Source organism: Heloderma suspectum, chromosome 2 (assembly GCF_057233095.1).
Source record: "Heloderma suspectum isolate Gila_16-S chromosome 2, 16-S_ref, whole genome shotgun sequence".
Taxonomy (NCBI): Eukaryota; Metazoa; Chordata; class Lepidosauria; order Squamata; family Helodermatidae; genus Heloderma; species Heloderma suspectum.
The window spans coordinates 340,447,706-340,460,773 of NC_139459.1; the positions used below are offsets into that span (position 1 = coordinate 340,447,706).

Genomic DNA, 13,068 nt, shown 5'->3' on the forward strand with positions numbered 1-13,068 from the left:
ATTTCTATTCCATAGAGCAATTTTTATTTCCAAAGAATTTTACCATCTTTCAGCACAAGCCTATCTATGTCTATTCAGAAAACAATTGAGTTTACTCCTAAGAGGGTATAGGATTTGGTTCACCCACACAACATGTCTGTTAGACTGGAGACAGATAATAGTTTTCAACAGAGCTGAAGCTGGTGCAGATGCAGATGCAGATGCAATCATTGTTTTCTAGTTTTGTCCAACCGCTATCTCCGCTCCAACAGCTTTTCCAAGTTCTTGAATCGCCCAGCCAAAACCCGCAAAACCTGTGAGCAGAGGGCCGAACTAGGTGTGTGACAGTGGCAGCTATGTCTGTTTAATTATGTGTCCATCCCATCCATGCAAAAATGGGGAGGGGGACTATAGCTCAGTGGCAGAACACATAGCATCAAGGAGACTGGTGGTACCTACTTACTCAGTCCAGGACCTGCAATGCACGATGCAGCCGCTATGGTGAGATGTCTTGTATTTTTATTCAAATTATAGTGTTGCTGGGTTGTTGTTTTTTTTTAAAAAATGCATCTATCTATACATTATGCAAATTGGTGTCCTCTTGTCCTCTTTTTGGGCAATGTAGCAGTCACCTTATCCAGGGATGATACTGGGGTGAGAGTGCAGATGCATATTACAAGCACGATAGGTCTCTCATATACCACTTTCCACCCTGAAAGAGTGTGTCTATCTTTTGTCTTGGGTCAGTGTTATTCCTGTTTCATAGATGAGACCAACAGAATGACCATCAAAGGCCATATAATGAGTTCATGGTAGATATTTGGCTTGTGCAAAGACCTCCTAAGTCCAGGTTAGATTCTCGCTCCTTTAGGCTTATTGGCAGCATCTCATTTTGCCATGTGCCATTCAGTTAGTTAGAACACTGCTTCACCATGCTAAAATTACCTTAGGCTGGAACTAGACTTATTTATACTTAGAGTATAACTGAAATCAACTGGACTTAAGTTCATCATGACTAACTTAATTCTGATTTATTTAAATGGGTCTACTCCAAATATGCCTAAATCTGGATCCAATCCCTTGTGGTGGATGTTCAGCATTTTTAAAAAAATATATATCAGTGCATGCATTGGTTTTTACTCTCACCCACTGCATGGCTATTCCCCACCCACCCTTTGGTAGTTCAGATATCTGAGGCTAACTGCACATTATGTGCAATACACATGTTAGAGCACAGGAGGAAAGAATTACGCATGCACCTGAAAACGTCTTCATTTTCAGTTGCCTCATTCCAAAACTCCCTTTTCTAAAACCAAAATTTTGGCATCAGGGCTCTATAATACTGTTATGCGGTTGGGGTCCGTCTAAATCACCTCCAGCCAGAAGTGCCTTACAATTCAGTGCCTCTGAACACAAAGAGACTGAGGATTTCCCCCCACAACTCAGACGTAATCTTTGTTCTACAAGGCCTGAGGGGGTAGGAAGAAGTGAATCTGGGGGAAGGGTGAATCTAAGACAAGAGGAGGACAGCTTTTGTCTTGCAGAAGGAGATTGCTGGGCAGCTGAGAGGAAGCAGGGGATTGCTTAGAGTGATGATGCTGTAGGCCTTCATCCTGAGCACAGTGTAAACAAACCTTTATAAAAGAAGCACTACAAGTCTCCAGTGCCCTCCTTCCAGGAAACTGAAGTCTGCATAAGTGCTGCAGTCCCTGGTTCTCCCCTCTCAGGACTGGGGTGCAGAAGCATGACAATACACACGCTTGCAAATATGGTGCAGTGAGTCCCTGATCTGAAAAGATGAGGAGAAAACCAAAGCAGTTGAAAAGGATGTGGCCCCATTCTGCTGAATACCATAAGTGGTCCTCAGATATTTCTGTCACATAATCACTTCACTTGTTTGGTTTGGGAGCTGCCACAGTGCTGTAGAAGAGTACATCTACCTTTTGCATGCAGAAGATCTCAGATTTAATCCCACATGCATCTCCTCCTCGGACAGAGAAAGACTCCGGTCTGAAACCCTGCAGACCCACTGCCGGTCAATGTAGTAGGTGGACCAATGGTCTGCGTTAGTGCAAGGCTGCTTTCTAAGTTTCTAAGGACACAATCCTATGCACGTTTAGACAGAAAAAAGTCCTACAACTCCCAGCACTCTGCAGCCAGCCATGCTGCCTGGGGAATGCTGGGAGTTGTAGGACTTTTTTTCTATCTAAACATGTAAAGGATTGCACCCTATGTGTGCTATAACCCTGTCCAGTGTTCCCGGTGTTGGCCACCTACTGGATTTCATCCTGCTGTACTGCTGTATTATATTAATTTCCACATAGACCCCATTGAATCACTCAGAGATATTTGGAAATATGTTCAGCAGTACATCAGTCTATTAAATGAATAAATAATAACTTGTTCTGTGTGACTATCTCTCTCACACACATTAATTTGTAAATGGAAATCTAATAACACTTTTGAATTTAATGTGATTTTTTTTAAAACTCCCCTGCTATTTCTCTTAGGCTGGGCATGGCAAAGGATCTTACTTGGGGAAATCAAAGTACTGTGTCTGAATTCATCCTTCTGGGATTTTCAAGCCAGCCCAAAACACAGCTGCTGCTTTTTGCTGTCTTCTTGACCCTGTATCTGATGATCCTGCTGGGGAACAGTCTCATTATCACCCTTATCTGGACAGAGTCTCATCTTCACACACCCATGTACTTCTTCCTGGCCCACCTCTCCTTCTTGGACATAAGCTACAGTACCACCACAGTGCCTCAGATGCTGATACACCTCCTCTCCAAGAGGAAGGCCATCTCTTTTGCTGGCTGTACTATCCAGATGTACATCTTCCTGTCCCTGGGGATAACTGAGTGTGTCCTCTATGCCATGATGGCCTATGATAGATATGTTGCCATCTGCCACCCACTGCACTACACCATCGTCATGAGCAAGTCTGTCTGTATCAAGATGGCTGCTGGGTCGTGGGCTTGTGGCTTTCTTTTTGCCATGGTGCATACTGGCTTCACCATGCGGTTGCCCTATTGTGGCCCAAATGAGATCAACCACTTCTTCTGTGAGGTGCCAGCCATCTTGGAATTGGCCTGTGCCAACACACAGGTTAATGAGGTGGTGAACTTTGTGCTGGGGGTGATACTGCTCATGACCCCACTGTCTTTGATTGTGGTATCTTACTCTTTCATCTTGGCTGCCATCTTGAGGATCCATTCCACTGAAGGGAAGTTCAAGGCTTTTTCCACCTGCACCTCGCACATCACAGTGGTGACGCTCTTCTATGGCACTGCCATGTTCATATACATGCGCCCAGCCTCCAGTTACAAGCCAGAGAGGGACAAGAAGTTCTCTCTCTTTTACAATGTGGTGTCTGCTCTTTTGAATCCATTCATCTATAGCCTAAGAAACAAGGACGTCAAAGGAGCCCTGGTCAAACTGGTTTGCAAACAGCAAAGAAGTAGTGCCTAATGTTTATAGGCAGAGGAAACATGAAAAATCAGTGGTCCCTTATATATTCATTGCATGATTCATAATGTGTACATGAATGTGGTGGACAACAAGAGTTTTCATCTCAGCAAGACACCTCTTGCATCTGTGACTGGGCATTGTAGTATACAGATATGTATGTGTACACAAAAACAACCATCTGGTTATGCACTTGGACATAATGCTTGTCTATCACAAACAGAATGGTTAGGAGGATTAATAAGGATGTTAAAAGTGCATTGCAAATAATATAAAAAGGCTGCTTTGCATATTATGTTTTACAGGTATGGAATCAGTACAGCAAACTGGCTCTCTATGAAGAGAGGAAGATGGAAGATGCCCTGGCTGATCTTAGCACCAGTAAAGCAGAGGAATTTCCAAGGGTAGTGGAAGAGTGGTGTCATACATAACATTAAAAACTCTCGTGAGCTATTTGAACACACCCAGGACAGAATGCCAGAGAAAAACCTTTTGAAATGAAATGTATATTCTAGGCCAAATTGATACCAAATTTGAATTACAGGGCAGAAAATGCCAAAAACAAAACAAAATCCTGCTTTAAGTGTCACTTGTGAAAATATTAGCCAAAGTACTGAAATTCATAACAAAGCTGAGTAAGTTTCTCAAGGCTTGAACAAGGGTAATGCATGATTCTTGCACTGCAAAAAAGGACATCTTCTACCATTTGAGTGCATTTATATTCACTGATAGGCTTAGAGCTCTAGAACTTATGATGTCCTTGTATCTCACCTTAGTGAGCAACAGATCCAAAAAAGATTGGGAACAGCTATAGCTGTCATACCTTGTTTGTGAGCTTTCCAGAGGCAACTGGATGGCTGCTGTAAGCAACACAGAGTGCTAGACTAGACTAGACTAGACTAGACTATAGACTAGACTAGATTAGACTAGACTAGACAGTTCTCTGGTCTGACTCTGAGCCAGCAATATAGTACTATGTTCTAAAGTGAGCTTGAGCCTTGATATATAACAGGATCTACCTGCTTTTTATTCATGCGCTGACATCCTATTGTCTCATAAAGGAAGTATGTTAAGAAGCTAGCATTCGGTGGTGCAGTTAGGTAATTTTAGACTCTGGACTTAGTCTTCTTATTGGGGGAGGTTCTTTAGATAATACTTCAAACTGTGGTCAGCCAGCTCTCCTGTTCATTCTGCTGAATGGGACCATGAGCTCTTCCCCAAAGTCCTGCCCTAATGGCATCACTCTTTGTATTGTATTTAATATAAAATACTCTTTGTATTTGTATTATCCATTATATGGATAATTATTTCAATAAAAGGTTTTGCTTTGTCTTTCTTATTCTGTGTGGTGGTGGTGGTGATGATGATTTCAATTTATGAGTCACCCTATAGCTGGAGCTCTCAGGGCAACACATATAATAAAAGCAAAAATAATATCTCTTCATCATACTTTGGTTGATTTCTTAACTTTGAATAAACTCATACACAGGTGATGCAATGCATATGACATGCCACTCCAAACCACAACAAATGACCAGCAATTGTGCGTCCAGTTGATGAATGTAACTTTTTAAAAAACACAGATTTTAAAAATGTGGAATGTTTCAGCATAAAATGCCAACTTCAGTCACAACTGAGAGTATGCTGTAGTGCCATTTATAAACTAAGCTAGAACTAAACAGGAACAGAACAAAAACAAACTTGAAAGGGGGAAAAGTTTAACAATCAGCACCCGGTTTAAACAACCAGTCAAGCTGCATTAATACGGATCACGGCTTGTTTACTCTCATCCTTCACATTGATATCAGTAGGGATGTACGAATCCCTTACCTGGCTCCACACCAGGGCATCCGCGGTGGCGGGGAGGCACTCTGTCCCTCCCCCCGGAATCCTCCCCAGCTGGCTCCGGTCCGCAGCAGCTCCGCAGAGCCACCGGCCGGGACCTGCCACAGCCAGAGTTCCTGCCATAACTGGGCTGCTGTGGCCACAAATGGTGGCCATTGTAGTGGCTGCCATTTGTGTCCTTGCAAGCAGCCATGATAGGCTACATAAGTATTTACATAGCCTATCACGGCAAAGAGCAGGGACACAAATGGCATAGCAGCTTACGTAGCCTATCACGGCTGCAAGAATGCAAATGGTGGCCGCAGCAGCATGGCTGCAGCCGGCTGGGAGACCAGCCGGAGCCGCCGGAGCCGCCGCCGGAGCTGCATCCACCCCAGGTAAGTTCCATCCCGGAGGGATTCCACGGGGGGGCAGGGGGTGGGGGGGAGGCCTTACTGGAATCCGTGGCGGAATTCTCTGACATCCCTACATATCAGGTTTTAATTGCTCAATAAACATCACCTGCTCCTTTGGAGGCTTCGTTCAATTGCCAGCACAGAAATCTTAACTAAGGCTACTCTGCTGGCGTGCTTACCCCACATATTAAGGCACCACAATCTAGCACAGTCTATTTGTTAACTTGTTCTATTCCACAGTGTTCCTTGGTTTGTGTTTGTATTCAATATTCAATTTGTATTTGAATATTGTGTTTGTATTCAATAGAGAGCTTTGGCTATTGGGCAGTATAGAAATGGAATGAATGAATGAATGAATGAATGAAATATTCTAATTCTGATCCAGAGACAATGGAATGCAGTGGCTGGGAAAATGGGATGGAGGAAAAGGCAAGTAAATATAAAATAAATGAATATTGAAATATATTTTTACAATTATATAAAAATGTTTTTAAAATATAAAAATGAGAGAGAACCTTGTAGAGCTGCCCATAGGAATCAATGGGGAAATCCAAGATTTTAATATAGTGGGGAATGAGCACTTCTCCTTCTCTCTCTCTCTCTCTCTCTCTCTCTCTCTCTCTCTCTCTCACACACACACACACACACACACACACACACACAAAAACAGCCCAATGCAGACTGAGCATGCTCAGTGCATATGGAATGCTAACTACCTGTTGGGAAGAAAAAATAGAAAACCAGGGGGAATATGGAATGGAATGGAGTCACTGGAACCCCAAATAGAAGCACTTCACACTGCAATATTTTGTTCCCAGGTTCTCTTGGATATATCTACTACCATCTCAATCCACTTTATGCATCAGAATTAGGCTTATGCCACCGTAAGATGACCAAGTGCCACAGCCTTGCTTCTTTTTGTTGCTACAGATGTAGACAACTATTTTATTTATTTATTTATTTATTTATTTATTTGGCCTTTAGATTCTCACCAACCCAAGGATCTTAAGGATGGATTCCACAGTGCAAGGTGGTGACAGGGTTGCCAACCATCAGTTATTTAACCTACCTATTTGGTATTTTGTTGGGATGTCTAATTGGCAATCCTAGGTTAGGAAGAGGTGTTGTAAAAATGCTCATGAACAGAAAGAGCCAGTGTGGCGGAGTGGTGAAAGTGTTGCACTGGGAGCCAGGAGATCTGGGTTCTAGTCCCCACTTGGCTATGGAAGCTCACTGGGTGACTTTGGGCCAGTCACAGACTCTCGGCCCAGCCTACCTCACAGGGTGGTGGTTGTGAGGCTAAAATGGAGAGGAGGAGGATTATGTACGCCGCCTTGGGTTCCTTAAAATAGGAAAAAAGGTGGGATTTAAATGTAGTAGTGGTGATGATGATGGGGGAGTGTGCTGAGAGAAACCTGGAGAATGAAGCCCACTCCCCACCCTTTTGCTCACCTGAGCTGGCAGGCTGGATGATGGGAAGGGAGTCCTGCCCCACAACACTTCATCCAGGAGGCTGCTGTCATTGGGCAAGGGAGAGATAGAACCAGGCCTCCCATCCCACCCTTTTCTTGTCCTCTGATGGTGCTGTGGATAATGTGTGTGTGTGTGTGTGTGTGTGTGAGTCCACCTTCAATTTCAAAGCCCATTGTCCAGAACCAACTGACACCATCCCTTGGAGATGGTGGAGATGAGCGAGGCCCAGGTCTTTAAGCCCATCATCCCTTGTGCATCTGGCGTCTACAGTAGCCTCAAATGACAGGCTGCAATGATGCATGAGGTGGGATGAAAGTTCTTCCCTCCCCGTAACACACAGATGTCCTTTGTTGGATGCATTAGAAAGCTGGAGTTGCCAACCAGCTAGAAAAAAAAAAGGCCTTTCCTGTTCCTGTTCCTTTATGCAGAAATAAGCAGGTGAAATATTTCATGGCAATAAATATTATGACCTAACTGCTGCAGAACAGACCAACCTGGTATTAAATGGACAGCTATAGGGGCTGATTCTGAAGCTGACAACCCTACAGAGAACCTAGCAAAGAGAGCTAGTGCTGTGACCAAGAGATGGAAGCCACAGACTGTATCAGAACACATAATAATGTTCCAAACCAAGCTCACAGTAGTAGCTGGATCAAGATAACTCTGTTAGTATTGACCATGAGAATAAACCATATTGCAGTTTCATCTATGATTACATGATGGATATTATCTAAAAGGTGATCTTTAATTATTCCACTGATCCAAATGAATGAAAGTACAGCCCCTTTTAAACTCCAAGTGATTGTTTGTGTGGTCATGTCTTTGCACTCTTATCACTGGATTGGGCTGTTGGTGTGACAGCTTGGCTTTGAGCACACTTCCCCAGCTGAAACCCTTCAGATGTGTTGGACTACAATTCCCATAATCCCAATGACTGCACTGCATGGGGGTTATAGGTGTTGTAGTCCCACACATCTGGAGGGCACCAGGTTGGAGAAGGTGGACTTTGAATGCCTGGAATATTGAATATGGTTTATTTGGTCTGATCAGTGAAGTTATGGCTCTGTTCAGTTCAACACATCGTTGTGTTCCTTCACATCCCATAGGCAATTACTACAACTTTTCTAGCCAAATCTTAATTAAAGCCTTGGGAGTCAGGACTGAAGTCTCCAAAGCGTGGTACACTTCAAAATATTCTTTTTTCTCCCAGAGGTGCCAGACTTGGATCTACCTGGATGATGCAAACAGCAGCCATAGTTTTGAAACAGCATAATGAGTTGTCACAATCAATTGATAAGGATTCCTTGGGCTACAAGAAGCATTTTACTTCATGGATGCAGATGTAAAATTGAGTATCAGAGGAAAATGTAATGGCAATGCGTGGATGTGTAGATTGTAGGTAATAATATTGGAATGGGGTTGTTTAGCCCTAGTTATCCTCATTCCAAATATCAAAATACAAGGTCTAGTGGTGACTACCTGTCCAGGAACCTGGATATATTTTCTCAAAAGGATGGGAAGAGAGAAGTAGGAGGATCTCAGAAATCAAACTGTTCTTCCCTAACCCTATGGAAAGACCAGCTACCTCAAAATTGAGCCAGCTGTGTGTAGAAATAGATGTTTTCCCCTAATGCAAGTGTGAGAAGGCATATACAGAGACTAGATACCAAAGTGCTGCTAAGAGGTAGTACTACATGAAACAAAATCAAGTAAACCCCCAGAACAAACATGGGTCTATGTTTTCCAGACCCAGTTCCAGCACAGAATACCTCCCTGTTATACACCTCACTTCCCCCGCCCCCAGGTTTTTTGGGGAAGAAAGATGTATCATCTCTGCCCATCGCATATGCCTTTTGGGGCCATCCTAAGTCCCATTAAAACACATCACCAGAGTGTTATGGGCTATCAGTTGTCTTCTGTTGCCTCTTAAGACCCACACTGCCTCTTAAGACCCACACTGATAGCTGTACTTACTAAACTTTTGGAGTCCAAAATGATAGAGCTAGAAGGAATCCTTAGGATCATCTTGACCAACCCCCACCCCATAATACTATTCCCTAGCTGCTTCCTTCATCCCTGCCTCCCCCCTTTTCTGCTCCATTTCTAATTCTTTCCTTTATGTTTTCAGCTGAACCTGAAATGGAAAAGATGAATGGAACATCATGGAGTGAATTCATTCTTCTTGGGCTTCTGAACCACACAGGGACACACACCTTTCTCTATGGTGTCATTCTACTTACCTTCCTTATTGCTTTGTCTGGAAACTGCCTCTTCCTTTTTGTGATCCAAACAGGTTCTGATTTTCACACCCCCATGTACTTTTTCCTCAGCCAGCTCTCCTTCATGGACATTTGTCAAATCTCCTCCATCGTCCCCAGAATGTCAATGGATTTCTTAAAGAAGAACAACAGAATTTCTTTGGCTGGATGTGGGACTCAGATTTTTTTCACACTGACCATGGGAGGAGCAGAATGTCTCCTGCTGACTGTCATGTCCTATGACCGGTATGTGGCCATATGCAAGCCTTTGCAATATCCAGTCCTCATGAGCAGGAGGACCTGCCTAGTCATGTCAGCAGGAGTCTGGTTCAGCACTTCTTTTCATGCTTTGATACACACCATTTGTGTACTCCAACTACCCTTCTGTGAGTCAAACAGGATTAATCAGTTCTTCTGCACAGTCCTAGCTCTACTGAAGTTGTCCTCTTCTGAGACATCCATGTATGAAAATGGAATATTTCTCACTGGCATTATAATGCTTCTTGTTCCCCTCTCTATCATCCTGGCCTCCTACATTTCCATCCTTTTGACAGTCCTGGGAATGCAGTCTGTTGAAGGAAGGCACAAGGCACTTGGCACATGCCTATCCCACCTCTGTGTGGTAGGGTTCTTCTATGGAGCAGCCAGTTTTAAGTATATGAGACCCAGATCTTACAGAACACCACAACAGGATAAGATCGTCTCAGTGTTCTGTGACATTGTGACCCCTATGCTGAACCCCCTGATATACAGTCTGAGGAATCGAGATGTGCTAGCAGTACTGAGGAAGTGGATTGGGAAATGTACACCAAGTAAATAATGCGTACATCCTCAATCTGTCTGGGGCCACACCTGAGCCCATCTGAAGGGATTATTTGTGAGCAAAATACATTCTTCATGACATGAGACAAAGAAGGAAGTGGTGCAAGGGTTTGAGAATAAGCACCTCAGACAACTGAAGAGTGAGAATAAATGATCTGAATGTTAGAGAGAAGCGATTATTGTTAACAGAAGAAGCATCAGTCCCTGAAAGAACTACGGATCTGTGCTGTGTATCACCTGACTGAAGCTGAAGGAGTGACTAAGGAGTTTGTGTTTTCTGAAGAGACACCTCTGGAGGTGAGGAGAAGGAGAGACAGAACTGTAAGGGTGCAACCCTCTGCATGTTTACACAGAAAAAGGCTGGGAGTTGTAGGACCTTTTTCTGTCTAAATATGCATTGGATTGGGCTTAAGAAACATTGTTTACGTTTAGAAGCCACACTGAGACCTTCCTCTTCCAGCAGGCATTTAATCTTTCATCTGTTGCTCTGGTAATTAATTTTACTGCCAGCTCCTTTTGAAAAAAAAAATATTTTTAGTGTTCAATATTGTAGTATTTTGATACTTTTATTGTTGTAATTTATGTTATTATTTTGTTTTTGTTTTATGATTGCAAACTGCCCTGAGGGCATTTGTCAGCTCTAACAAATAGAGAGATAACTGTGGTGTTACATTACTGTGTTATTGACACTAGAGCTGTGCACAGGTGACCTCTTGAAATTCTCTACTCTATTTGTGGGTAGAGAAATTGGGAGGAGAATTTCACCTCCCAATTTCTTGGGAGGGGAAAATCTCCAACAATTTCTCACAAGGAGGGCTCACCAGCTTCTTTCTTTTTTCCTGAAGGGGTTTTGTTTTTATGTACAGCCAATTCAAGAGGCATCAGCAGGAAGTGTGTTGTCAGCCTGACCCCCATTTTGCGTTCTTCACAATACCCCATACCTGGCATTGTTTCAGGGCATGGAGGGCAGGGAGAGGGAAGGCAACCCCCCAAAAAAAAATATGGGGAAGAAAATTTGGGGTAAATCTGAAATGTGGCCATTTACTTCTAGGGGGGTAAGAAAAAGAAAAATCTCAGGACTTTTCTGAGAAAAATTCCTCTGAGAAATGTTGGCTGAGCTCTAGTTGTTATTCTTTAGGTTTCAGCACTTTCCCCAGGACTTTTCAAATGTTAAATTTCTGAGGGGTGATTGTGGACACATCTTATCTCTAATGCAGTTGCAGAAAGATTATTGTACAATAAAAGGCAGGACACTCCTACACACTTCTCAGTCACATCCTAAGTAAAGGAAGCACAAGAACCCCGAACACAACCCATGAAAATTTCTCCAAAATTTCTTCTCCTTCAATTGACTTTCTGAAAGCAATTTTTTTTTTCTATCAAATTGAATGAGAATGGTCAAAAATAATGTGGGAGAAATTTTTGGCATGGCACTAACTGAAACTGTATTTATTTAAATGCTGGAAGCATTTGTTTATACAGGCTTCATTGTTATATGTATTGACCTCTCCTTCTTTATAATCTAATGATCCCATACTTACCCATTTCTTCATTTATACATTTGTGTTAACCTTGCCTTGTTGTTCACATCTAATTACATCTCTGGGAACCTGGGTCCACTGCAAGCCTATCTTAGTCCAGCATTCTGGTTGCACAGTGGCCAACCAGATCCCCATTGGAAGCTCACAACAGGACATGAATGCAGTTGGACTCCCTGGCTCATGTTGCCTAGCATACTGCCTCTGATAGTGGAGGTAACCTCAGTGGCGCTGCTAGGGCTAAAACATAAGGCAGATGTTTGGGGCCTCACTGCCTGGGAGGCAGTGGTGAAGGCAGCCTGCAAAGGAAAGTGCTTTGGTGGCAGCTGGCTGGTCAAGGCTGCAGCCATGCCATTTTAAGTTAAATGATTTCTTCTTTGAACAAGTCTTCTGAGTGGCAGCCACCTGAACTAATCAAATTCTGCCTGGGGGGGAGGGCATGGCAAGAAGACTGCCCTGACACCCCTCCAGTGCCCTCATTGGCTACTTGCCCCAAAGGCAGCCAGCATCTGACTGGGTCAGCTTGCTGCTACTCTGAAGACTTGGTCAAAGAGGAAATTAGGGCTGTGCACCACCTCGGTCCAAAGCCCAAATAACGAGTCGAAGTGGGCTGCTTCAATCAGAGGTGCCTCCGTGTGGTAAGAGGCAGAGCAGAATAGCAACAAGGCATCCTGGAGCAAAGCAGCTTGTATACGAAGTGCCTCATCTGACTCGGTGATTCATTATGAACAACCCAGACAGCCTGGCGCCAAAAGTATCAACTTGATAAAGTTCAGGGAGGGGTTGAGGAGGAGTGAGGAGGAGGAGGAGGAGGAAGAGGGAGGGAGCTTTGGTGAATGGAAACTCTAGTTGCCAAGTCAGGGAGGAGGGGGGAAGAGGAGGGGGAAAGATTGAATAACTGGAGAAAAACGGCTGTGTTTCAAAGACAGAGATAATTCTGGTGGTGTTACCTAGGGATGTGAGAACCCACCCCTGCCTGCGTTCTCTGGATTCTCCCCACCCTCAGCCCCTGCTCCGCTCACAGGTCCCTCCGCCTCCTCTGTGATCACCATGTTTTTAAAAACATGGCGATTAAAAGTCTATGGACATAGACTTTTAATCGCCATGTTTTTAAAAACATGGTGATCACAGAGGAGGCAGAGGGACCGGTGAGCGGAGCAGGGGCTGAGGGTGGGGAGAATCCAGAGAACCCAGGCAGGGGTGGGTTCTCACATCCCTAGATAACACCACCAGAATTATCTGGTGGACATAGACTATGTGGACATAGACTTATATGCAAAAAGCGCCATG

General features: G+C 43.7%; 2 protein-coding genes across 2 annotated transcripts; both read left to right on the forward strand.

The window, feature by feature from the left end:
* Positions 1–2,496: 2,496 nt before the first annotated feature.
* On the forward strand, positions 2,497–3,450 carry LOC146355186 (olfactory receptor 2A5-like). The gene has a single exon (XM_084829857.1). The coding sequence runs from the start codon at positions 2,497–2,499 to the stop codon at positions 3,448–3,450; it is 954 nt and encodes a 317-aa protein (XP_084685983.1).
* Positions 3,451–9,299: 5,849 nt separating this feature from the next.
* LOC146355187 (olfactory receptor 2T27-like) lies at positions 9,300–10,238 on the forward strand. Its single transcript, XM_084832529.1, has one exon. It carries the CDS (start codon positions 9,300–9,302, stop codon positions 10,236–10,238), a length of 939 nt encoding a protein of 312 aa, XP_084688655.1.
* The last annotated feature ends 2,830 nt before the right edge of the window (positions 10,239–13,068 follow it).